General features: G+C 37.4%; 1 protein-coding gene across 4 annotated transcripts in view; it reads left to right on the top strand.

Annotated features, from left to right (window-relative positions):
* The window catches only part of AFTPH (aftiphilin), a 42,276-nt gene that overhangs the window by 13,167 nt on the left and 3,005 nt on the right, over positions 1 to 26,104 (top strand). For 2 of the 4 annotated variants that reach the window (XM_079297647.1, XM_079297649.1), the window contains exons 3-9: positions 7,277 to 7,428; positions 7,925 to 8,051; positions 8,360 to 8,416; positions 9,977 to 10,099; positions 16,512 to 16,572; positions 18,224 to 18,307; positions 22,185 to 22,308. In XM_079297647.1, the coding sequence (XP_079153773.1) occupies positions 7,277 to 7,428; positions 7,925 to 8,051; positions 8,360 to 8,416; positions 9,977 to 10,099; positions 16,512 to 16,572; positions 18,224 to 18,307; positions 22,185 to 22,308 (728 nt within the window). The remainder of the gene's footprint in view (positions 1 to 7,276; positions 7,429 to 7,924; positions 8,052 to 8,359; positions 8,417 to 9,976; positions 10,100 to 16,511; positions 16,573 to 18,223; positions 18,308 to 22,184; positions 22,309 to 26,104) is intronic. The other 2 variants (XM_079297648.1, XR_013773241.1) reach the window with 2 other exon arrangements.

Raw genomic sequence — 26,104 nt, 5'->3', positions numbered from 1 at the left:
GAATCTTAGTAAAATTAAAATCGGATTTTGATCAGCTTCCTTGCTGTCATTTAAGAGGGTGTTACTGAGGTCAAAACACAAAATGTGGCATTTTAAAGTAGTTGCCAGTCTTCTGTTTGCCATGTATTGAACTTAGTTCTGCAGCTATCAGATGCAAAAGCAAAAATACTGGCAGGTAAGATAAATCTGGTGAGAGGGTAGAAAACAAAGTTTTTTATTACCCAGCCTAAAGAAGGATAGGGAGGAGGGGATGACTTGCATCAATGCATTGCTGACAGATCTGAAAAGCACTTGCTGTAGCAACCCAAAGGGAGCAGGCTGTGTACAAGGGAGAAATACTGCATGTGTTAGACATTTGAGATAGAGGGGAAAATTGAGATCTCAGCTTAGGCTACAGGTGAGCTGGGATCGTTTACAAGATACTGAACACACTTGATCAGTGATGGTGAGGCTGGGAGTGTCACTGTAATGTGGTAATGAAAGAATCCTGAATGGTTTATAAACAGAATGATCCTAATGGAATTCTTTGCAAAAGCAGAAAATTGAAAAGAATACTTAGCCAGCAGCACTGCTGTTTAAATGTGGAAATAATGTATACAGCAATTTTCATCCATCAGAATACAGCCTGCAAGCAGAGTTATTTATCAGTAGCTCAAGTTTCCATTGAAAAGGTCTCTGTGTATTTTCCTTTCAGTTTCTTAGTTTGTATGTTCTGAATGTGGAGATGGCAGTAAAATATTGTGCTTTCTGAATACAATTTTGATTGTATGATGCATATATGATGGGCAAACTGTTTAAAGACTGGGGATTTGGTATAGTCTTTAATTAAAAAGTAGGCTTTGCTTCAATTCAACTATTTAATCCAGTTTTTATTAGAAAATATACAATATAAAAGATGAAACTAAGGGGAGGGGCATTCAATGATCTTGTGTAGTGACATGTAGTGGCAAAAAGATCATGGTCTTTTCTTCCTTGCCTTTGGTCTCAGGCTCTCTGAATTCTGCACACAATTCTCAGTGCAGGATTTGTAACATGCTGATCTATTCAGTAGCTCTGTTTTGAGGGGAGAGAAGAAAGGGCACAGGGTATGTACAGACTGCCATCTGAAGCCATATTAATACTGCATATGCCTTAATCCATTTAGTTTCTGTCTTCAGCTGAAAAGATGCAATGCTTGATTTCAGTATGGCTGCAGTTGGCATTAAAAATGTGCCTTTGTGTTCATTAACTGATTTAGGTTGTAGTTGTGGGTGAAGTGGTTGATGCAACAAGCCTTGAGCAAACCTGCACATGCATTAGTCCCTTTTATGTGATCACATTGCACACTACCAAATTCTATTTATGATGAATATAATGCTTGTAGCACAGCTTTTTCCATGAGATAGTGCTGAACATTAGTCAGCTGAGGGGGTTACTCTGCTGCATTAAGAATATATATATATAGGATTCAGCAGTGAGGCACAGGAGCAGTAATAATCCATGGTAATTGTGTGGGTGGGGAATATGGCTGTGCCTGCCTCTGTGCAAGGAGCATGGGCATCTCCAGAGGAACAGGAGCTAAGGAAAGGCTTGGTTGGAAGGCCAAGTCTTACCTGGTTTGTCTGAGAGTTAACAAATCCTGGAAAGGGATGAAGGAAAAGGTGGGCAGTCCTCCATGGGGTTTTAAGGTTCTCCACTTATTAGGGAGCCTGTGCTGGAAGGCTCTGCCTCTTCAGATTAATCAGTGTGGGCGAGGCACAGTTACTAAGCCACGAATAGGCACCAAGACAAAGAAAACCCTGGATCACTGTCATTTGGAGTGAAGAATGTCTTGGGCAATGATCACCCTTCTGGAAAAAAGTAATTATCACCATAAAGGCTTCAGTCCCTCAGTTCAGTAAGGTAAATTAAATTAGTGTTGGCTATTTATGTAAATATAGGAAAAGTTTTGGGGTTTGAAGTCCACAGCACATTTCTAACAGTAATAACAGTAAAAATCAGACTGTTGGAAGTAGCCCATAATTGCTGTTTTTCAGAACAGACTGGCTGAGGGGAATCTTACAAAAGAAAACACTTTGAGAGGGATTTTAGCATTTGTTTTAGCATTACTAATTATATATCCCAGGACAAAATTATTTCACATTTTGTACATGTGTCATCTGCTGTACTTCCTCTCAGAGTCTGACTGAAAAGTTAATACAACACCAGTAGATAATAACAGTGTGCCAAACTGAAATGGTCAGTGAGTTTTATGTAGTCACAATAAATAACTGTTAAATTTTACTTTGCCTGCATGGAAGATGCAATGTTTGATGCATTCTTCAGCTGAGGGAGAATAAATGGTGAAGCTTCCAGCAGGAAGTGAAGAGACAGCTTCACTTTTCTAGCCTGAACTTCCCTGCAGTTTCTAACTCTCTCAGATCAAGCAGTAAAAAGAGCAGAGAAGTCTTAATATTTTTTTTTTTTCCTTAAGCCACTGCATTTTCAGATTGGCTTTGCAGTTGAGCTCAAAACTTCTATAGTTACTCTTTAAAAATATGCATGAGATATTTAGGACTAACATTGCCTTGTTTAATTCTTTTAATTATTGTAAAAAAAACCAAACAAACAGATTCCTCATTTTATGTTGAAGGTGTTTTTTAGCTTTTGTGGCATCCTCTTCCTGGCTTGCAAATCTCAGTTTAGGATGAGTGTTGTTATTATAAATTTCCTGTGTAAGTAAAAATGCACATATCAATTCAATTTTTTATGTCTAAGAAATATATGGCACTACCTTTTATTTACCTGCTTTTGAGTGGGGATGGAGACAGGCCATCACATTTGAAACACAAGAAGTTGAACTAGTGTTCTTTGTAAGCTTTGCTTGTCTGCTCAGGAATTTTTCTGCCTACAGCTGTTCTCCCATTCCTTCTGAGGAGGTGTTGCTTCAGACAAAGAAACAAACTGATGCTTTGTGAAAAGGAAATGGATTCATAGTTTAAACAGTCCGTAAACTGTTTCAAAGAAAAAAATGTCACCATTTAATTGAGAGCCTATATTTGTTTGTTTGCTTGTGTGCTTTTAGTTAATCATTTAGCTTTGTATAATGCTTGAGTCCAGAAAATTTTGAAACTCACGGAAGTTAATTGTTCCCCATGGTGAGTTGCATCCATTGAAACTGGTTCTTCAGCTTCTTTGTGTTAGCTGTATGGTCATGAAGTTCAGCTCTTAAAATATCCCCAAAAATGCTCCAAAAACACCAATAAAACTGACCAAATAAAAACCCTAAATGCACTCATCCCATGCACACACATGAAGATAAAAGAGTAAAGGGTAACTTAGCTCTTCACAGGCAAACACAGTAACACGTGTTGCTGGGAGATGTGGTTTGGTTGTTAAAAAACCCAGCAAAGGGAGTTTCTCATTTAACATCTATTTTATTGAAATAGTCGTAAAAAGCTGTGGTAGGCACTGCAGAACAGTGAGTTCATGATTTAAGTTAAATGAAATCTCAGTGGTTAATAGTTTTCTTTTCTTTTTTTTCTTTTTTTTTTTTCCCCTCAAAGCCCCTGAACTTTGTTCTGTCATTTTTTGAGAGCTTTCGTTGAGCTTCTGAGTTCCAACTAGGAGCCAGTCATGTCCATATTGACTTTATTCCTTTTCTACTTTATATGTTTAGCATCTTTCATAGGCTCATTTCTACCTCCTTTAATATGTTTTTTTTATTACATTCCACAAAAGCTTGACTGTGTAAACATGCTCAACAATTTAACTGTTACACTGGTTTTATTTGTTCTTAGGTCTTCCAGTTTTGTCTTTGGTAGATGCAAACAGCCCAGAGTTAGTGTTGCTTCCTCTGTGGCCTCTTTCCTTGGCAGCAGTATGAAGAGGGCTGAAGACATGCTCTGTTTTTGATTCTCCCCTTGTTAATGCACCTCTGGAGGCTGCCAGAACAGAGATGCTGTGGGATGTAAGAGATTTCCTAAGGGACAATAAGGGCTTCTGTTAAAAAATGGGGCTGTGCCCTCCAGGGGAAAGGGGAGAGCGTGGAAGGACCAAGTGCCACTTTTGACAAGCAAGACTGTTTTCTTTCCACTCTTGCACACAGAGTTCCCCAAAACTTTACCCATGGAAGCATTACAGCAGTCATATGGTGAGAACTGCCATTTGGGTCCACTGTTTCTGTCGTGGGGCTCAAGAGTGTTCTTTTTATGGCAGATTTTATTATCTCATCTTTTCATAGCTATGAAGAAAGACAGTGAGCTCTTGGGTTCATGTGGGGCAGCTGGGGAGGATTTGGTGTGCTGGCTGATGAGTGAAGGATTGCTGTGTTGAAGGAGCTCATGGATTCTATGGCCTTGTGGTAGAGAAGAAAAAAACAGATTATGTAAACCAAGTACTTTGGGCTTTCAGCTCTGAGGGATGGATCTGGCCCCCTGTTTAATTAACAAAGAGATAAATTCTTATCCTGTGGTTATGCTTATTTCAGAAAACTACCTCTGATATTTTGGTTCTGGTTATGATTACCACATATCTTAAGTGTCTGCCAAGATCTTCTATGCATTTACAAAAGCTATGGGGCTTTAAATTTATCAATAAATAATTTTATTTTTTATTTATCTATCAGCTGTTTGGAGAATCATAGGTAATGTTTAATGGCAGCTGTAGCCTTTTCACATCTACTGTAAGTGCCTTCAAGAATTACTATTCTCAAATGGCCATGGAGAACAATCAGGTATCAAATACTTTTAGTGACATGAAAAGTGGATAAAAATTCTTGTTTTCTGCCTTTTTTTTCTTTTTCCTTAGAAAGCCAGGCATGACATTACTTCTGATCATACACAGTATTTTCTTGCAGTCTGATTTATGCAACAATGGATTAAAGTTTGTAGGAGGTGGGCATTTACACCAGCTTTAAAATCCTGGTGATCTCCTTTATACCTGGAAGTTGTGACTACATTTCATCACCAGTTAGAAGAGCAAGTTCAGCTGCTTCCATTGCCACTGCCTGGAGATGTGTGTTTGTCTACTCATCCCTTTGTCCATTTGCACATACAGAATTAATTACTCTGGTTTGCTATGGAAACCATTCTTTGTCATATAGAAATGAGGGCTAAGCAGCACTGGAGATTTAGAAAAGAATGACAGAAAGTGTAAAAAATGCTATAGTTAAACTGTTCCTGAAATTTTGGCACAATTCTTAAACTCAGATTTGGAATGTGACACTGACTGAGATGCTGCTTGGTTCTTAGAGATGTTCTGTTAATTCTTTCATTACCTAAGCAAGCATATTTTTAGACACTAGCATGTTCTCAAATGTTGATCCTTTTCAGGAAACGTGATGCCTTGCTGTTTCCATGATCCAGTGCCATTCATCTGCCTCTTACCTTCCCCTGGGGATATGTACTCTTGCTGTATTACAGAAATGAAGTAGGCATCACTGTTGATGTAAGATAAGGGGAAGTAATATATTGCAGGCAAAGTTAAAGTTTAAAATTGAAGCAGAGTATGCTTTTGTGTGCTGAAGCATTAAGCTAGAATCTGGAATACTGTTTAGTTTTACTTCCTAAAAATGTAAGTTAGTGTCTCAGTTCTGGTCAACAAACAGGAAACAGCCTACAAGTAATGCAACTTAGTGTATAGCCAGAATGACTGAGCATTGAGAGATGATTAAAAAGAAAGTTACATACTGTAGAACATGGCTCATTGTGGTCAGAGTTTACCAGAGAGGTAATGAAAAAGTAAAGACAAAAAAAAAGGTGAGTCAGGTATGCTCTGAATTTAGATCTCTGCACATTTTTGCATTATGGTTTGCAAGTGACTGTGCCTGGTGGCTGTCCCTCTCAGGCATTTCTTTCACAGGTAGTAAAACTGAAGAGTTGATGCTCTAAGCCAATTAATTTTCCTGGTTTTTGTAGTTAGTGGCTGAATAGAAAAAATAGTCTGGATTGACTCGATCCCAGTTCCTCATTCATCATCCCAACTCCAGTACAGAATCCAAACATTCTGATAGCATGTTTACCTCAGTTATGTTTGCTGATGTACATGGTTGATGAGTTGCTTAGTTAAGATGAGAGACAAGGCAAATTTTCAGCGTAAAATTCAAATGAGACATGGTGTAGATAACTCTTGGAATTTTGAAGCAGATTATTTTGCTTCATGAAGGTTTGTCCCAGTTGTATTGATTGGCTTAACTAAAACAGGTAACTTCCTTCTACAGCCTTGCTTTTCTGAACTTGAAATCATCTCAGTTCTAACAAAACAACCTCTGTTTTGAGGCCTATATGCCTAAGTTCAGCATAGTTGCTGATGTATGCTACATCTCCACAGGAGGGCTCTGCTGGCACAGCTAAAACAGCACAGGCAGTGGGATGCTCCTGGGATTTCTGCCTACTCTGTTTCTTTGCCATTTCCCCAGTAGAAAAGCAGATGCTGGAGCTGCTGGATGCTGCCTTGTGTGTGTTGCAGCAGAGCACAGGGAAAGTGGTTGTTGAGGAACATTAAACTAGAAAGATGGAAATTCTGCACTGAATACTAGGCTTGTGCCTCTTTTTCTTAGCAAGAAAAGGGATTTGGGCATTTCTGGCAAAAACTAGTACATTTTGTATTTACAAGCATATCAAGTGGTATTTTAATAGTTAATAAAAGCTTGATGCTTACCTGTTTTCAATGGGTTGAACTGGGAAAAAAAATCCATATCATTGGTACATCTGATGTCCTAGACCAGCTAAGAGGTACAAGAAGTTGAAATCTTGTCTATATAGAAAGAGAAAAGAGAAACATGAGGGAAAACTTAAAGAAAGCATGCTATGCTTGTAAGAAAAAAAAAGGTGGGTTGTTTTTTTTTTTGTTTTTTGGGTTTGTTTTGTTTTGTTTTTGTGAGGACAGGAGGTTGCTTGACTTTTGTTTTGTTTAGTTTTTCACATTAGATCCATCTGCCAAGGCCCAGTGCATGCTTTGGAGTTAAAATGTCTGGAAACCATTAATTCCAATATATGCTATTTATATTGCTAAGACATAATCCTTATATAGCATCAATCTTGTTGCTTATATTTTCTGCTAATTTCTAACAGAGTAGCTTTGGATTCCTCTGTAAGAACTCACTTTACAGAGGGCAAGATCCTTCCTGTTTCTTAGTAGCTAGAAGCCTGTATTATTTGGTGTTTAGAGTCTCTTGGTGCCTTGTAGTGACAGTTAATACTTTGTGGTAAGTGAAATCTTGTGTTACCTGTAAGTTGTTTTCTACCTTGCTATAATATTAGATTTACTTTTATAGCAGTTAGCAAAACTTGATGTCAATATTTTCTCTTTGGTATAGACAACATTGCTAAGTCGTCTGGAACGAATATTTGAAGTCTGTTTTCCTTCCATGCCTGTTGCTGAAATTGAAGAAGAAATTAGTTCCTTGAATTATTTGTTGGAAGCGGGTGAAAAGCAGATAACAACTGAGGAGACCTTAGGAAGTCCTGGGTAAGAAATCACAGTGCAACAAATATAAAATGAATTTGAACCACATACAGCAGTAATTTAAAATGAGGTGTTTGCTTCAAGCATTTTGAGAAGCCATCGAGTGAAAATTAGCTATCAGAATGCTTTCCAGTGACTACATATGCCAGAAGTACTTCACTTAGCAACTCAGTGGCCTATCATCTTCTTTTCAATTACTTCTCTGAATTAACCAAATATGTCTTATTAGTTACACTTGCTATAAATTACTGTATTTATTCATGTGATGATGAAGTCTAAGCAGGCTTTGTCCTGTCTGCTGTGGGCATCATTTTCCAGTAAGAAGTCTGAATTATAATTGTTCTGAGAACACTGTGCAGTTTTAGTTCCCCTGGGTATTGTGCTTGGGCATAAGTTTAATTGGAACGTATAAGTCATTTGCATTAAAAACAGAATAAATATTCAAGGTTGCTAAGCTGTGTTTTCTGAATGATAACTTGATTTATGATGGGCTGTGCAGGGAACTGATGGATGTGTGGACAGAGCTGCAGGACATCCATGATGCATATGGACTGAGATACCAGTGGGGTGGCTCCCACAGCAACAAAAAGCTTTTGTGCTCCTTGGGAATCGACACAAGAAATATTGTGAGTCTGCCACTAAACTGCCTTTCTAAATAACGAAGCTGCTTCATACGTAGAATCAGGTGGAAGTGTTTTGTGTGACTGCCTTCTCCTAATTGCATAGTTGCACAGAACATGGTTGGTCATGACAGACCACCTGGCAACCTTTTAATAATATAAAAAGTTGCATTATCTTTTAACCATTGTGTTATAATTAACATAGTATTTATTCTGTGATACTAACCTTACGCAAATTATCTAGCATTGAAAAACATTACAGTCACTGACATAGAAACTCCTCAGTAAATTCCTTGTTGTTGTTGTTTTATCAGCTCTTTACAGGCAACAAGAAGCAGCCTGTTATAGTACCCATGTATGCAGCAGGACTGGTAAGCTTTTTTTAGTATCATTTTTTTATTATCGTTCCAATAACAACATATAATGAAATATATTAAATGACATTAAACACCAAGTGCTGAAGGATATTTTTGTAAGTACAGTTATGACTTAGACATCAGTAGAATTGCCAGAATTACCAAGTAAATAATTTGAATTATGTGTGCAAGCAGATACTTGACTTTAACTGAAAGAAGTATTTGGTAAAAACAAGGAGATAAGGTGATTTGTGATTTTTCCTGGTCTGAGCAGAATAAATGTTCTATTTTTCTCAAAAAACAATGCATGTATATGTATACACACATACAAGCACACCTTTGTTTTCATATGATCATCTGCAAATGAAATAGTAAAAGAATAGTTTTCTTTGCTTTATATTAGGCTGATTTAAGTACATAGGTTAATTTTATAGAATGACTTCTGCATCAAGATCAGTCAGCTTGTGTACTTCTTTGGATGTAAACATGGTATTCTGATACAGTTAATTAAAACAGCTCAGAGATACTGTTTTTTAATTCCCATTTGTGAGCAGGACTATGTTTGCAACACATGCAGTTAATTTTTGCAACAGATTGTTGTTGCTGATTAATTATCTCCTAAATTTTTTATATAGTTCTGCACAGAATAAGCAGGATAGCAGTGATAGTAGTAGCAAAGTGGCTTGTTGCTTTCTGTTGCCACATTGCTCTCTGTGTTTCTCTGCTGTCCAGAAGAAATTGTTTAATTGGTGGGTAAATTCAAAGCTCCCCTAATATGGTTTAGAAACATTTGTGGCACAGCTGATCTTGACAAATAACTTGATGAAAATAGTTTAAAATGCGGTAGTTGCAAATCCCATGCTTTTATTTGGAGGTTTCTCATTGTTCTTGGGTGGTTGGCATGTCTCAGTGCAAACTTTGGGCTTTCTATAGATCTTGTCCTCTGTTTTGTTTTTTTTCAAGATCAGATTTCAGACATTTTTCATAATTCTATCTATATTTGCAATGTTTTCTAAAATTTAAAAATGTGAGTTTATTTTCTTAATGCATTTATATCTACCTCAGTAATTATTATTCTTGGTATAATTCTGAAAACTGATAATTTGATTTGTTTGATTTGTGGATTACTTAATTGTTGAAATTGAATGAATGCACTTGTACTTTTGTGATGGGTCATTTGATATTTCTGGAACAGTCAACACACAATTGGGAGGAGAAGACATCACCTTATCAAGTAACTGTTTTCTCCAGCTTAAATTACATTACTGAAAGTTGAAAGCAAGCTCCAGCTCAACACTTGGGTTTTTGTTACTGGCTCTAAAATGTTCCTTAGGCCTAAGGACCCAGGATGATTTTCCCCTCTTCCATCTACTCCTGCTCCTCCTGATACAGTGAAAGTGTCCCAAAGATACATGGTTACCCCCAAGCCCTTAGTTGAGGGTAGTACTACCTAGTGGCATGTTCTAGCTTTTGGCATCTGCAGTTCTTGAAATGTCTGTTAATGTGTGTGTCTGCATGTGCAAGTAATTTTTTTTAAATTAGAATATTTGTTTGATTGTTTGTTTGTTTATTCAGGGTATGTTAGAACCTACCAAGGAACCTTTGAAACCAATATCTGCAGCAGAAAAAATAGCTTCAATAGGACAGACACCTCCTGTATCACCAGAGATGAATACATGTGCATCTGATCAGTTCCAGGTAAAAAATGGAGAGAGAAGGGTGAAGAGAGGAAAATAAAGAATGAGGGAAATAATGGGATGCCTTGTCTCTTTTGTTTAAAATATCTGGATGGTGTATTCAAAGATACCTGTATGAAAAAGGCAGGTGTTGGTTGAGTCAGATTGAAGTCCTGCTCTTGGATCTGATTTTCATGTGTGACTGGGAGTCCCTATGATGAGGCTGTAGCAGTTGGTGGCCACCATTTCAGAGTCCTGATGGTCTTTACTGTTACACAGCAGTTTGCCCTTAAAGGCAGTAGACAGTTAGACAGGTTTTATAGGTAATGTTAGACTCATTTGACCTCTGGCTAAGGTTCTTCATCTCTGCTTATTCTGGAGCTTATTGTTGAAGGTTGTTCTACATGTTGGGTAGCACTCTGTTTTCTGAATTATCCTTTTTATATTTATACTGTTGGTGTTTCTTACTACTTCAGAGTGTCATGAAAAGCAGCCCAGCTGCTTGGAGAGAGATTTTGGGTGTGGTCATCACACGCATATGTGTCTGGCTTTTTAATTGTATGAATTCTCTTAGCTCTTTGTGCCAGGTTTTATTGAATTATCTGTTACACACAGTTGTTTTGCTGGCTTCTCTGTCTTTAAAGTCTGATAGAAAATTAAAGTCTGATAGAATTCAGAAGAGTTTAGGGGTGAGCTTTTGAATTTCACAAGTTCTTTGTTGTTGTTTTGATGTAAGGATATTAGAGAAGCACTTGAATGCCATGCATCTTGCAATGTGTGTGGTTGTTAACAAGCTAATGGGATATGCAGAGGTATTTCATTTTCAGTGTCATTACAGTGATACTCAGTACATATTCAGAGTCTTGGCTGTGTCCCTTCTTAGTGCAGATCTTGTCTTGTTTAATCCACGTAGTATCTTCAGTTACCTGCTATTCCCGTGACTTATTGAAGGCATTCCAGAATTCTTCTTGGGCTGTGCCTAACCTTAACAGTAGGTAGTTTTGACTATAGTGATATTCTTGCAGCCCTTGCTCTGCCACACTGCAGAGCTCTAGGTATGGCATGCTTGTAGCAGAGGAGAATCACTTTTCATTGTTGAGTAGCAGTTTGTCAGTGGGCTCAGAGCTGATGTTGTTTTATACAGCAGTACACGTTTAGTGCTTCCTGTACTGCTCCTCATATGTAGTGGTACTGAGCAGCTGAACAGGAGATATGAAAAGGTAACAGTAGTGATTACTGCAAACAGTCTGACCTGAAGAAACCTACCATGTGGTAAGAGAGTAGGAAAATTTCATGGTCTTTTTGCAGCATTCAAAGTACCCTTTTTACAGAGGAGAAAACATAAATTAAGCCATTCACTAAACAGTGTAGAGAGCTGCAAGAGCCTACAGTAGCAACATCTCTGACAAGTGTCATTTTCTCAGTTGCTTGACAGTCATAATGCTGAAAATAAAAACCTCTACTTACCAAAGTCTTTTTGTGTAATTATTAATTCCTGCTACAGAATTTCCCATTACTTGTCGCAGTTCGATAATCTTGTCCCATAGCTTGTTCTGGCTAGGCCATCTCTGTTCAATAGTTGTGGTTCATAAATACATCTGAGAAGCTTCTGTTCTGTCTGTACTGTTAGCATTAGATTAGCTTTTCCAAAAAGACAAATACTAAAATAAGCTTTTGGAGAAGAGATGGATTAGAGATTGATAACCATGCAGAGCTCTAGGAGGCTACAGTTAGATGACAGCCTGAAAGTTTCAGGGCATGAGGGATCAATTCTCTACCTCAGAGACTTCCTTTCTTTTTTGGTCTCATCTTCTGTCCATGCTTGGTGGCTTCTGTTTGCTTTGGGGTAAATCCAGTTTCATGTCACATTGTACAAATGACTCTTTCAGAATATTCCAGATTCTCATGGCAATAAGTTGATGTGCTGAGCATTTTGTGTAACTGTGCTACAAACACTGTTAAAGTATTCAGTGGAAATACAGGTAGTTTTAGTGGACTCTCAAACTTCTTATTCTAAAGTTATTCTTATTCTGACACTTCTTTTTCTAAATGCAAGTGATTTAGGTTCAACAATTCAAGTATCTTTGAAATGTAGCTGATTAATATGTACTTATTTAGTTAAACTTCTAAATTCCTCCATTTTCAGAATGATTATTTATCCCTATTTTCAGAAACTTCAGAATATTGACATTCTCTTTGAAGGAGAGGCTCTGGTTGATAGATTTGTGTTCTTTGCTCAAGGAGAAGTTCTTCTCTGTTCAAAGGCTGGCATTTATGGCACTTGTGTACAGATCAGTGTCTGTGCATGTATGTGTATGACTTCCTGCTAAGGGAACAAGAATTTGGAAGACTGATGATGCATAACTAATAATGGAAAGAACATTTGTAGAAGCACAGAAATGCCTCCTGAATGTTCTTGTTGTAGGCAAACAGACAAAAGCATGCAGAGATTTAAAACTGAGAACTTTAGAACTAATAGAATTAGGTAAAAAGCAGCAAATGAGTTGCAATGTTTCTTCCTAGTTATGATGTAAACTCTAAATGTTTTGCCTTCATTCCCTGTAGTGAGTCTCACTGAGTTAGGCTGTGGAAATAGAGTGGGCAAATTTCCATCTGAGCCATTTAAGCTATAAGGATAAGGGCTTTGAAATTGAGTTCTCAAGCAAGTTACTGACTGGTTTGTCACATTAGTTTATTGTATAAAGAGTATTTTTGTAGAGTCATTCTGTTTTTATATTTGAAGGTAGCATCTAAATTCTTCTTTGATCTGTTGTTTATCTTGACAGTTGAGGGGTTTATTTCTCTGTTCCTCTGTGCTCATAAATGTAAGGCAGTAAATAGAATACGAAATAATCCCCTGATTACAGTTGCATTGATCTAAGCATGGAGTCTCAAAGACTTCACAGGGCTGAAGTAAAAGGCTCTCTCAAGGCACATCAGGTGTAAGGAGTGGCTGGTGAAATAGGCACCCTTTGATTGTGAGACCCAAGGTGGTTTTCTCTTATTTTTTGTACAGCTGTAGTGGGCTTCTCCATCACAGCCAAGTCTTCAGGCAGTGCATGCAAAATACATTCTAGTGTTTGTCTAAAGGATTGCTGTCTGGGCTTAATGATGACTGCGTTCTCTTAGTTTGATACTGTTTTCTGGTTAGACTTTATTTACCTGCTTCTCTTTGGATTTTTTGAAAAAAAGTTGTCCAGATATTTCTGCTTTTTTGACATTTCTTCAAAGCATTCTCTTCTCTCCATTTGGGACTATGTTTCTTTGGTAGGGTTACCTGCCAAATTTTACTTAGTAAGTTTTACGTTGGAATAAAAATCTGCAGTGACCCAGACCTTTCCAGGAGAAAATTACCAGTGATTCTTTTCTGCAGGTGCCCATTACAGCACTTCTGCTTGTGTGTAAGCCACTGAATTAGGGATCAGGTTATAATAGAAATATACATCTTACACTTGCTGGCTATTAGGGACTGAACCTTAATTAAACCCTGTGGGGTGACAGTCTCTAAAAACACTTTTAATTACATAAGAGACCATCAGGACTTCTAACAATGACAGATGCAAACTACCATATTATTGGCCACCTGCCAAAGGCTCCATCAGGAACTGCTCTCCAGTTATATGTGTGAGAAAGATCCAAGTGTGTGAGAGTGTGTGTAGCTTTGTCAACAAAGTAAGAAAGAAAGATTTGCAGGTAAGAGATGCTACTGTCAGATGTGAGAGCTGTGTAAAGGAGTTGTCTGAAAAGAGCAGTTTTCAGAACTGATACAATTTTGCCAATGAATGCACACAATGAAATGTATGAATTACATGCATGTAAAGCTTTTTCTGGAATGTTTATGATGCTCATTACTAAATATTGACATTATATTTGTATTACAAGTCCTTTTATTCTTTTTGCCCAGCTTTAAGACAGCAAAACGCTTCCCTTGTTTTAATTTTGTTTAATTTTCCTTGAGTAATTATTGGCACAGACATAAGCATTTACATTTTACTCTTTTGGATTATAAGAGCTCTTACATAATACATTCTAAAATTACTATGTGAAAACATCTCTCGCTTGTATCAAAGTGAAATATGATGCAGTAAAACCAGCAGGCATTTTAATTTCCTCTTTCTTACTTCCTTGACATTCAGAGTAGAACTCTGACAGCTGAGTATACTTTTCAATTTCTATACTGTGTCCTGTGATCTAAGATGGAGGCCTTGAGTGAAAGCAGTGTTCTCCATTTCTCAGTATTCTCCTAGATTGGGCCCTTTTCCTGAAAGCATGTTACAAAAATAATAATTGCAGTAGCCTAACAGCCTCACAGTTTCAGAAAGGCTGAGCATTATGTTCCTGTTTGCAGGGTGTCTTCCCATTGGCTGAGATTTCAATGCCAGTGTTCAGGTGTCCCACTGTAGTTTTCTTAGGGCTGAGGTAATTAGAAACAGAAAACTTTCTGTTTAATTTTGTTTTTTCCTCTGCCTTCTCCTTTTGCTTTGTTTGCTGCTGTGTAGACTGGGGCTTGTCAGCATCCTCTGTAGGTGCTTTACTTACCTATCCTCTCTTCTGCAAAGTGGTTGAAATCAGCAGAATGGCCTCTTCTCACAGAGCAAACATACTTGGTATATTCTTACTGATTTAGAGTCAGACTCATTTTTTCCCATTTTAGGAAGAAGTCATCACATCCTTTGTCCTTTTCTTGTCAAATCTGAGAGTCAAGCCATCATTAAAGGCAAACACTTAGCAAGCTATTGGTGTCACTTTTTCCATGCAGCTCTGTCACACTCCTCAGTCCTGACTCAGGCCTTTGACACAAAATCTACTGTGTGTTTTCCTCAGTAAGAGAGTTGGTAGGAAGCCACTTTGTTTTGAGTTCATTTTGCTCAGGGCAGAAAGCTACTAAATTTTCATCCTTACTACCCTTTTCTTTTTCTACAAGCTGCTTTTAATGTTAATATATTTTACATGTGACAAAGTTTAAACAAACTACGGATGATAGTGATCATGACTTCATCAGGTGGAGCTTCCACACTGCTGACATTATATCTACATGCAAATCATTTCAATGCCAGTAAGATCATTCCCAAAGCAAAGTAAAAAGTGAAGATTCAGTTTCTTAACCTCCATGGAGAGAATTCTGTTCAAGCTGTGCCCAGTACTGAAAGTATTTTTAAGCCATTAGATAGTAAATATCTTGCTTAGAAAAATCTTTCCTATAAATAAATACAGCAATCTCCAGCTCCCTCTGTTTTGCTTGCTGTAAACATTTAGCACTGAGGAAATGCCTTTTGCAGTGATCTTAATTGTGCCACGAAGCTACCTCAGGTTGCTACAGTCTCAATTAGTGAATCTCCATTTTTCTTCGGTGTCAGATGGTTGGAAGTTTTAAAATTAAAAAATTAAGCCTGATTCTCTACAAAAGTGAAGAGAAGGTATGGCTCAGCCACTGGAAGCTTAACAAGTACTGATGCATTTTTAAAAATATTGCTGAGAACATCCATTGCGTTTCTTCCATACTGTGATTGTTTTGTTAGAAGTTGAGGGTACATCCTTTCCTAGTGCTTCATTACAGTTGGTTTCATGGAAAGAGCAGAGTGTAATGCACATAAGTAGAAATGTTTAGCTTCTTCCAGATATTTCTGCTACTGTTCCACCAGTTTGTGTCTTGAGAGTACAAGAGGACAGTGCTTGCAAGTCACACTGCACCTGAACACACCTCCCCTGCAGAGCATGGTCCCTGTTGCTTGCTTATGCTTAAAAGGCTTAACAAGAGGAAATCAAAAGGCAAGGATGGACTCCTAGAAGGAGTCTATGTTTCCATACTCCTCTTGTTCAAGCATTGCTGCCAATGGTTTGTATATAGACCAGTATGAGTTAACTGTAAATGGATAATAAGTCACAGGACTTTTATTTTTAAAGAGGGTGGAGTGGAGAGGGTGTTGATAGTTTGTCCCTCATGTGTGGGGATTATGTTTCTTAAGATCGAAACAAACAAAAAAAAATGTTGGGTTGTTTGATGATAAATAATATATATGATCAAGACAAAGCATGGATGTGCAGACAGCTTTCATTGTTCTGAATTTGCCCTGTAATTGTGTATACATAATTTTTTATGCTAAGTGCCTCATCTTCCATGAGTAATAATTTAATTTTCAATGATGCCTTAAGGTTTGTTATTCAATTTATATGTTTTTGTTAATTTGCAAATCCTGTTTGAGTTAGAAGTTACCTAATCTGTAACAGAATTTAATGGACTTCCTGTGGTAGAACAAATCTACTTTGAATCTCTAGTGCATATTATGAAAATTCGCACTTCCCAAAAGTTGGGGCTTGATCATTTAGTTATCTTTTTTAGTGTTTAGACACTAAAGAATCTATTGTTTGAACTGCTTTGCATTGTTGTAACCTGAACTGACTATAAAATCTGATTTCTGACTTTTCAACTCTAGGAATCTCTACCACCTGTCCAGTTTGACTGGAGTAGCAGTGGCCTTACTAACCCTTTAGATGGTACGTCTCTCCGTAGAGCCTCTAGCACCAGAGCTAGAGATAAGAAAGCTACAAAGTTCAGACAAACATCTATCTGCTGATTATTTTTTTTAAATATATACACACACACACATATAAAAATATATTTAATACTTATTTCTTACTCCTAACTTTGGAAATTCAGGCTTTCTTTCTGATGAACAGCATCCCTATGTGAAGTATTACATAGTTTGAAAAATATGGAGTTAAGTATTATTTTAGATTCCTGCTATATGCTAGTGACACAGTGGCAATATTAACATTTTATTATGTACAACGGCAGATTATAATGAAACTCTGAACAAATGAGCATTTTAGGTTGATGAGTTTTACTTCTTAAAAGTATTTTTCACCAGTCAGCTATCTCTTTAGACATCCTCTGAATGACAAACTTCTGTATAGTGGCTACTTCAAAGCACAATATTTTAACCACAAACTGTTTGCAAAATATACACTTCCTGACCTGAAAGTTTTCAGATTTAAAGATAATTTTATATTTTAAAAATGTGACTTCATTCATTATCATTTTTGCTTACACTGAAGAGCTAATTATAGCTAATATATTAAAGAGGTAGCTACAAACTTATTTGTATCTGTAAATGTATATAATTATCACCTAAAAGATCCTTCACCTGTGTCTATTTTAATAGCAAAGTGAGTTGTGCCACCGCCTCCAGTGTCAGAAATGTAAGTGCATGCAAAGGAAATAAAACAAGTTCTGGAAACTTGTTTGATTGACAGACTAGAAACCTATTAAGAAACTCCTTTACGAGGAGCCTGCTGACAGCAACTGATTGATGACACACAAATTCAAAGTTAGGCTTGGATAAAGTGCATCTCGTGCTGCACTGGTGTTGCCACACTGTGTTGTTGCAGAACGTGTGGTGTGTAAGAGTTTGGATAGCAATATCATGGTGCTGAAGGAAAGCCTGGATGGACCCTTTTGCTGTTGTCTGGTGTCTTACTACTTCACTCAATTATCATGCTTTCTTTTTAACAAACAACTTTAAAATGTATCTTGGTTTGATTTCTGTTCTAGTACTAAAGGGGAACAGTATAATTTGCCAGTGAGGAACTGGACATAAGAGTGGCATTTGTTACCCAGTGGTCACACTGCTTTAAGATAATGATAATTAATAGCCTAAAGCTGCTAAATAAAATTTTGATTTCTTTTTTTCTTTTTGTTCTTTACTATTTGAGGATCTGCTAAGTTTTCCTGGTGGAAGAATGGCTTTCAATTTCAGTGAGGGGAGAAAAAGCCCATTATATTTTAACTATCAGTTGACCTATATATTGTTTCCCTTTAACTGGTCACATCTCTCTCTCTCTCTGGGTCTTGCTGGTTCTCTTTCATTTCTAGATTGAAATAAATATTTATATTTTAAAGTTACTAGTGTTGATTTCCTTGCTGCATTGTACATGAGGAAATGTGCACTGAATTAAGTTGTTAACATTTTAGAAGGTACAAACTAATACTGTAAGCATTGTTTTCATGTCGATTTTTAAATTGCGTACTGAGTACTAATTATAACTTGCATGTTCAAGTGTGTGTCTTACCCCTTTTTACACATAAACCCCTCCCTTGGCTTACCTTCTATATGGCTGCCTACCAACACGGTCACTGAATTTCAAGCTAGTGGAGGTTCCACTCTTCTGAACCTTGATTTCTTTGGGCCCGTGGATGACAGTAGCTCTAGCAGCACCACCACAATCCCAGGTCAGCAGAGTGTTAAAACCACAACTGTAAGAATATAACGACTTACTAAAAGCATGAGCACATCACTTGACTTTCCTACAAACAAGAAGTTTTACATTGCGTTTCTCTAAAATGTTTCTCTACTGCGTTTTTCCTTTAATCTGTGTTCTGTTTTCTGATGTTTTGTATCGAGTACGAAGTGTTTAAAAGGTACTGTCAGCTCTGTATTTGTCACCTGCTGAAAGAATGAATGGCTTTTATGCTCTTGCAAATAAGATGTTAAAACACTTGTTTCAAATGAGAAATTCCAGTAGTTAACTCTTCTAAGCACTTAAGGAAATTTGAAAAATGGTGTGGATGTGGCAATTCCTAAAACATGAGGCTTCCTGTCTTCTCTAAGTGCCTCCAAATTATAGGATTATGATGATTTTTGGAAGCCATGTGTGAATATAAATTTATCAATCTTGATACATCACAGCCCAGGAGGTCATGGACTACTACTAATAATACAGTGAAAAAGGTGTTTTAACAGTCTTTATAATAGACAAGAAGGATAGTTGCATGTTTGTGGGATATTAGAAGTTCATTAATGTTAATTTTGAAGCCAAAGCACTTTATCTGCAACTTACTGCCTTAAAAAGGAGATAAAAACACCACTCTCTCATTAAATAATGCATGAAAGTATTTGAATTCATTTATCACGTGGTTTTTACGTGCTCTGAGTATTTTGTATGAGCTTGTGAAAACCTACACTTTGAATAAATTTCTGCAGGAATATCAGGGAACACTCTGGGGATTTGTTCCAGTGCATAGGTTAAGTTGATAAGCCAAGTACTCCTTCAATACAATGCCTGAAGCCATGATAATCAATTTTTTCATAGGAAAGATATTTTTCCTCTTAATGATTTTAATTTTTTAATCCATTCATAAGATGTTTGGGGTCCTCCCACATTTAAAATAAGTGAATATAATCATGGTATTTTTTTGTTTGAGAAACATGCTTTTTTAGTTTTAAAATCTAATCACTGAAAGCAATTTTATGGCATGGCAATCTAAATGACTTTTTATTCCACCCTTGAGAAATACCATTATCAGATGAAAGAGGGCAGATTTGTCATGGAAGTGACAGCTAGCAAAGTCAAGGTGCAGATTCTTTTGTAAGTGTGTGCAAGTCCCCTGACACAAGTCACCAGTGCCCAGTACATGTATTACTGCTTGTGTAGCTGGGCACATGCAGCATTGCTTGTGCAGAAGGTGTGCACACTGGAAGGGGTTATTGGAGGAATACTCTGTTAGTTTTTTATTGCATTTTATTTTTTATGTTGTTGTTTTGTCAAGTTACAGGTATCACCTTCTATGGTATGCCCTAGAGTGTGCTTTTTCCCCTCCCTTTTTTTTCTTTCTTTATTTTGGTTTGGCTTTGGGTTTTTTTTCTTACTGACTTGTTTCTGGGAAAGTCATTTGTTTCATGGCTTGCAGCTCGTGTGTTTGTGTGTGTGTTTAGGAGCTTTGTGTGGGGTTTGGTTGGCTAACTTTCCTTCAATATCTCATTAAGGTTTTGCAGTTGTTTCCTTAAATATTCTCTCATCATCTGAATAAAATAGAAAATATGCAACTCTTAAAAATATATAAAATAATTGAAAAACAAATTGCTAGATTTTTTTTTACTTAAAGAAGATACTTTTATCAGTAGAAGTTTATCCTTTCTTTGGAGACTTAGTTTGACTTGCTGTGGATTGACATTGGATTCTTCCCAGTCTGATTTCATTAGTACTCAAAATAACTTTTTAAATAAAAATTTTCATTCCACATTATGAGCAGGGAGTTACTAATTTCTAGTATTTTCCTACAGATTTAGTGTATTGTTTTATTTTTCATGTTGATAGTTTAACATAAATGCAGCAGAGTAAGAGGTGTGCCTAAAGAACAGTAAATTGAGCAGTGACATCCCAATACAGGATTGTAGATGGGAATATCTAAATGATGTAACTTACAACATTGCATTTAATGTTTGTTGCAGAGTTGCATGTCAAAGGGCTCCTTCCTTTAATTAGCTTTCCAATTGGTACCTTAATGGGATTTCACAGGCTTCTGCAAGTCAAAGTGTATTTCTTCAAGGCTTCCTCTCCCTGATTGAAAGTGGATATTTTATGGAATATTTGGGCTTTTTCCTATTTCTAAGTTCTGTAAACATCTGACATTACTGGAAGTCTTGGTATACTGGTCTCAGGGCAGTACATATTTTGATATTTTGCATGAAACTGGATCAAGTCAACTGTGAAAGTCCAGACTAAAAAAAAAATATACGTTAAAAGGACAACTGCTTCATTTCTAATCAACTTGTATTACATGGAACAAATCTTCCACTTCTTGCAACTTAACCAGATGATTTTCTTCATTTCACATTTTGGTCAGCTTAGTTTCCCTACAATAAAAGAAGAATTAATTTGTGCCAAAAGATGAATGGTCAAGACACTGCTTGTGGAGAGCTCATGCAAAGCAGGTTTGAGGATCATTGACATCTATTAGCACACACAGTGCTGCAGTTGCTGGTGGTAAAGGCAGGACAATACACACTGGGGTTGTTTTCATCTTTTGGTGTTTCAGGAATACTTCTAAAAGCATCTTGATCCTGGGAAGTAAGCTGGATACTATCATCAGCAAACATTAATAAATGCTGGTTTTGTGTCAGAGATCTGTATGGGACCCTCAGGTCCCAGTATTTGCAGTGTTTGTTCTGCAGTAGGATGAAACACTTTTTTGTTGTTCACCTCAACAGGCACGAGTGTGACACCTGCACAGAGGTGTCTGTAAATAAACACAGTGCATATGAACAAAAATTCTGTGCTGTCTTTGAGAAACACGTTGTGAATGGCACATGTGCACACGTCATGAAACCCATGAAGCATAAAATATCTGAAACTGTAACTAGGGAAGTATCAGCAGTTTAAAATGTAACAAAATTTATTGTAGCAGTCTTTCCTCTTGATTTGTTTTGGTAATTTTAATTCCCAGAGATTTTTTTTAAGAAATAGCATGTAATATTTAAAAATCCTAGAGCTACTTCCTACTGAGATGTGATACTCAATGCTAAACAGATATACAGTTATGAGTTAAATTCTGGTTTTTTGCATACAGGTTTCCATTGTTTGCAGTGTTTTCAGAATGTTCTCTGCTGCTAAGATTTTAAATCCATTTTCAACAAATATGATGTCAAAATTCAGCATCTGACCTCAGATAACCTGAAGCTAGGAATTCAAGGCTGAAACATTCAGATTCGTAATGCATTAGAAATACTTGAAAGGTGAAAAGGGAGCACACACTAAAAGTTTTGGTAGTCCTGTGCATATTAGTATAAAACTTCTTTATAGTGCCATTCCATTTCTAAGTTTCATAAGAACTGCTTTTCCTCACTTAAAGTTTCAATACAAGCCCTAGTGGAAAGCCAGATATTAAATACACTCTGTTGCATGCCAATGTTCTTTGTAATCTCCAGGTGAAGAGTTGGTCCTTGTTTACATGCAGTGTTCTTTTAATACAGGCAGTTGAGTTGAAGTAATTGCAACAATCTATTTTGACACAGCTGACATTTTTATAGAGGTTTCACTCTGAAAAGTCAATCAGACTGGTTTTTTTTTTACTCACAGACTGAGACCTTGTATGCCAGACTTGATCCAAGATGTGTTTTGTACTTCAACTAAAAAAGCTGCTGAAAAAGGATGGTGAGAGAGGATGATGCTTTAGAAGCACAAACATGTCCTGTCATGTTCTTTTCATGTATCTTGAAATTATAAATGACTCAGATGTTTACAGAAAACAATCTCTAGCAAGTTGGTCTGTGACTAATTATGACTCTACTTCCCTCCAACCATCACTGATTATTATTTTATACTATAAGGTGTGGATCCTGAGTTGTATGAATTGACAACCTCAAAACTGGAAACTTCCAATGCAAGCAGCAGAGTGACTGATGCATTTGCAAGGCTTATGTCCACAGTGGAAAAGGCAAGCACGTCCACAAGGTAAATGCTCTTCATTGCACATTTTTCTTCTAAGGGTGGCATGAAATGTGAGGAGTGAATGTGGGTGCAGGTTTAGAAGTTCCTGAATCATCAAAAGATTTTGAATTTTCAATCTGAAATTTATACTGTAGTTCTTTTCTCAAGGATCTATGTTTAAAAGGTAAAGGCTGAGCTGGAGGAAGCAACTTTCTGAATACCAGAGCTGATTCCTGACAGTGGCAGGGTAAACTGGACTAAGTTCAGTAACCTAGGAATGAGACAGAAAACTCTCCTTGGACTCTGTGTAATTTATAAATACAGAATGTTCCACAAGTAGAATGATAAGACTAATGATTATGACTGTATTTGTCCTTTCACAGATGTTTCTAATACCAGTCAAAACTTCAGTGACCAAACATCAGTTTAATTTTGCTGTTGCAGGTTAAGGATTGAGTGTGTAGTTGGTTTAGAATGTCATTTCTGCATCAGTGGAGCATACATGAAATAGTTTTGTGCTTTTTTTTATAGGTAGTATCTATAGAAAGGGTCATCATTTAGACATCAAATGACTTTCTTGAAGTCTACCCTTTTTTTTGGGTACAGAATAGTCTCTCCATTTATAAGCTTGTATTCTTTGGGTTTATTTTATGTATATTTTAGCAGTAGTATCCCAGACTGTTTTAACATATAATTAATGTCTGTGCCCATTAAAAGAAATGCTGAGGAATCTTTACCAAGTAAAACATTGATTTGTTTGAAGTGTGTGCCTCAATGTGCAACAAGTAGATGGTAAACATATCTTGACTCCCGAGTGAGCTTTAGAGTTTATTCAACACTCTTAAACTAGATGTGTTTTCATGCAGTAGCCCTTAGGAAGAGGCACAGCAATGGTGGGATGGAGCTGGCTTGCTTAATATGACTAATTTGTAATTTTCAAGACAGCTTTCTCAGTAAAAGAGTGTGTTTTAAAAGAAATCTTCACAGTTTTCCTGCAGTGAACATGAAATCAACAAGCCATGAAATTTCAAGGGAGAACCAGTAGAGGGAACTCCCCACTTCCCTGCTGAATTTTGGGTCTTTTGGATTTCCCTCTCTTTCTGTCCATGGATTGCACAGTCTACATACAGATACTGTAGTGGAAGTTTGGCTTTCAGAAATTAGAAAACATAGTTGCAGTTGAAATACTTTTATATTGTATTCTAAGCTTAATTTTAAAGTAACCACAGCAGGGTGTGCAAACTCCAAATGTATCTTTGTTGTATCTGCACTCTTAGATTTGTACTTTGCTTTAAGATGTCTTAGCTTTTTGTTTTCAAAGGAACTTTTTCTTAAATGAATGTTGACTGTGCTGTTTTTCTGATATGAGGAGTTTATGGAAGCACTGGGAAAAATCAGTGCATTTGAAAGCTCTTACTTGTGCTCTTAAAGCTCTTTATCCAGATATCAGAGCTCTTCCTCTGTTCTGGAGAGCATTGCTTGCCAACAGGAATTGGTTCTAGTTCTGTGATGTAGCAATGTATCAGGCTGGGGACCTCAGATTTGGAGGACGAGTTCAGACACACACAAGGATTAGCTGTTTTCACAGTATAACAGATTTTGTATGCTTTTATCAACTTTTTCTTCTTGATTTCATGCTTCCCAAAAGAAAAAAAAAGGCAGTCTGTTTTTTCAGGCTAGAAACTTTCTTAGAAGTAAGAAGGTATGGCCTCAGCAGTGTGCCTGTAGTGTGGCACAATGTTAGCTTTTTGTAATAAATTTGTTTTTCTTCTCAATTTGTAAAATTCCTTTGTAATGAATTGGAGACTTTAAAATAGGAGTGGCTGGCTCCAGGCAGGTCAGTGAGAATGAGGTTCATGCACCAGCCTGGAAATGTTAACTATTAGACACCCATGATAACTGACTGAGGAGCACAGAACCAGTGGATTAGGATCACTTTGATGGCAGCTTCAGTTGTGCTGAGGCTATCTCATGTCTGTCACTTGGCTGAACTCAGAATCTTTAGGCTGAAGTGTAGAGTGAAAATACCATTGTTCAGCTGTGGGATGCCATGTGAAGAGTTGTCTTTGTCTAAAATAGCCTGTCTTTAGTTGCAAAGCCATCTCTTGAACCAGTAAGTTGGTTTCTCAGCAGGAAAGTATTAGGAGAGGAGGGGAAACTTCCCCTTTAGCTTGAGCCTGAAACCTTGACAGCAGCAGTAACTGTTGAAGGTCAGGGATCCAGTGCAGCATTCCACAGAGTGTCTCCAGCCTTGCCTAGTTCCTTAAAATTGGCAGAGATCAAAAGTTTATCTGCTGTCTTTTTGAAGGAAAGCAGAGCACTGATACCTTTCCAAGAAATGGCCAAAAGTCTCATTTAAACTGGAAATACTCCTTAGGGATAGTGTTGGATGGAGCAGGCTAATTCTTAATTACAGAATATTTTTAAAGTGCATTTTTCTAATCAGCTCATTGTTGCTGATAAAGCCTGGCCTTGCTGGTTCTATCTAAAAACCCTTTGCAAACAGGAGAGGTGACTGAAGCCCTGAAAGACTTGAATGCTCCAGGAAGGGATTGGAATGCAAAACAGTACAGTGACATGCAAGTGATGGATGGACAAAGCATTCCCTTTTTCTTTCCAGATTTTCCTCCAACAACTTTCCTGCCTGTCAGTCTGGTTCATTTCTTTGGCTTAGTGTTAACATGCCTTTGAAAAGGAAATTAAGTGCCTACAGGTAGAGAGGCTGGTACAAATGCTTGGTTAGGGGTACCCCTCCTGTCCTTGTTGGGAGGGAATGTAATCTAGTGTAAGAGAAGAGGTGGATGGGGACAAAGTGTGATGTAGAGGATTATTTTGAAACCTGAATGAGGCAGAGACCTTGTTTTGATCCAGGGATGGGTCCTTTCATGGTTTTATAATCAAAAGTTCTGATTCCAAAGCAGACAGAAGTAGTACAGCTGCCACTGACTGTTCACTCACTTAGGTGTCTGTTCTTCAAGTCATAGCACCTAGAAATGAGGTGTGCATGAGCAGGAGAAGCTCTGTAAGACTTCCCCCCACTGATCAGGGCTCAAGGGCAAGGGAAGCTCTTGGCAACAGGAGCATCTTCAGCAAAAGTGGTGCCTGAAGTTAAAACACAGTTATTTCTCTTGCCTCTATTAAAGGACATCACAGCTAGTAGCGAGTTTGCTAAGTTATAAGGGCAAAACCTGTCTGCTATGGTACTGCTGCTTTGTCTTTTAAAATTAGATAGTTAATGAGTAACTCTTTAGGATTGCCCTGGTGATGTTTGCTACCAAAAGTGTTGATTGTTACCCAGAAAGGGTACTTGCAATGTCCAGTTTTGTTGAATTGCAGAGGAATCTGCCTCACTCCATTGAGGAATGTAGAATTTTGGCCATCTCACACCTTTCTGCACTGAGCTGATTTCAAAAAAAGTTTGAATCTCATTACTAAGTGATTGTATCTATAGTTCTGTCTTGGTCACACTTAAGCAGTGGTTGCTGTGTTAGTGTGTTAGCTTCTGCTTTATAGATATCTATTACAGTGGAGTGCATAAATTATTACAAAAGGGAATTTTCCAGCCAGGAGGGGAGCAGTTGGTAACTGGGTGAGATTGACACCTGACTGGGCTCACTGGTGTGTGTGTTCTGCAGAGAGCAGCTGGTAGTGATGGCATTGTCCTGTGATAAAGGTGCTGCATGTGACCATGGAATGAAATGCAGCACTGCCTCTGGGCACTCAGGGCCATTTCTTAGCATGCTGCAGTTGAGCAGAGAAGGAAAAGGAATATAAATAGCAAGGAGTGTGTGAGCTCCATCTTGCTTGATGAACAATTACA

The sequence above is a fragment of the Erithacus rubecula genome (genome assembly GCF_903797595.1).
Source record: "Erithacus rubecula genome assembly, chromosome: 2".
Lineage (NCBI taxonomy): Eukaryota > Metazoa > Chordata > Aves > Passeriformes > Muscicapidae > Erithacus > Erithacus rubecula.
The sequence above is the reverse complement of the archived record's forward strand: the minus strand, read 5'-3'. Positions and strand labels throughout refer to the sequence as shown.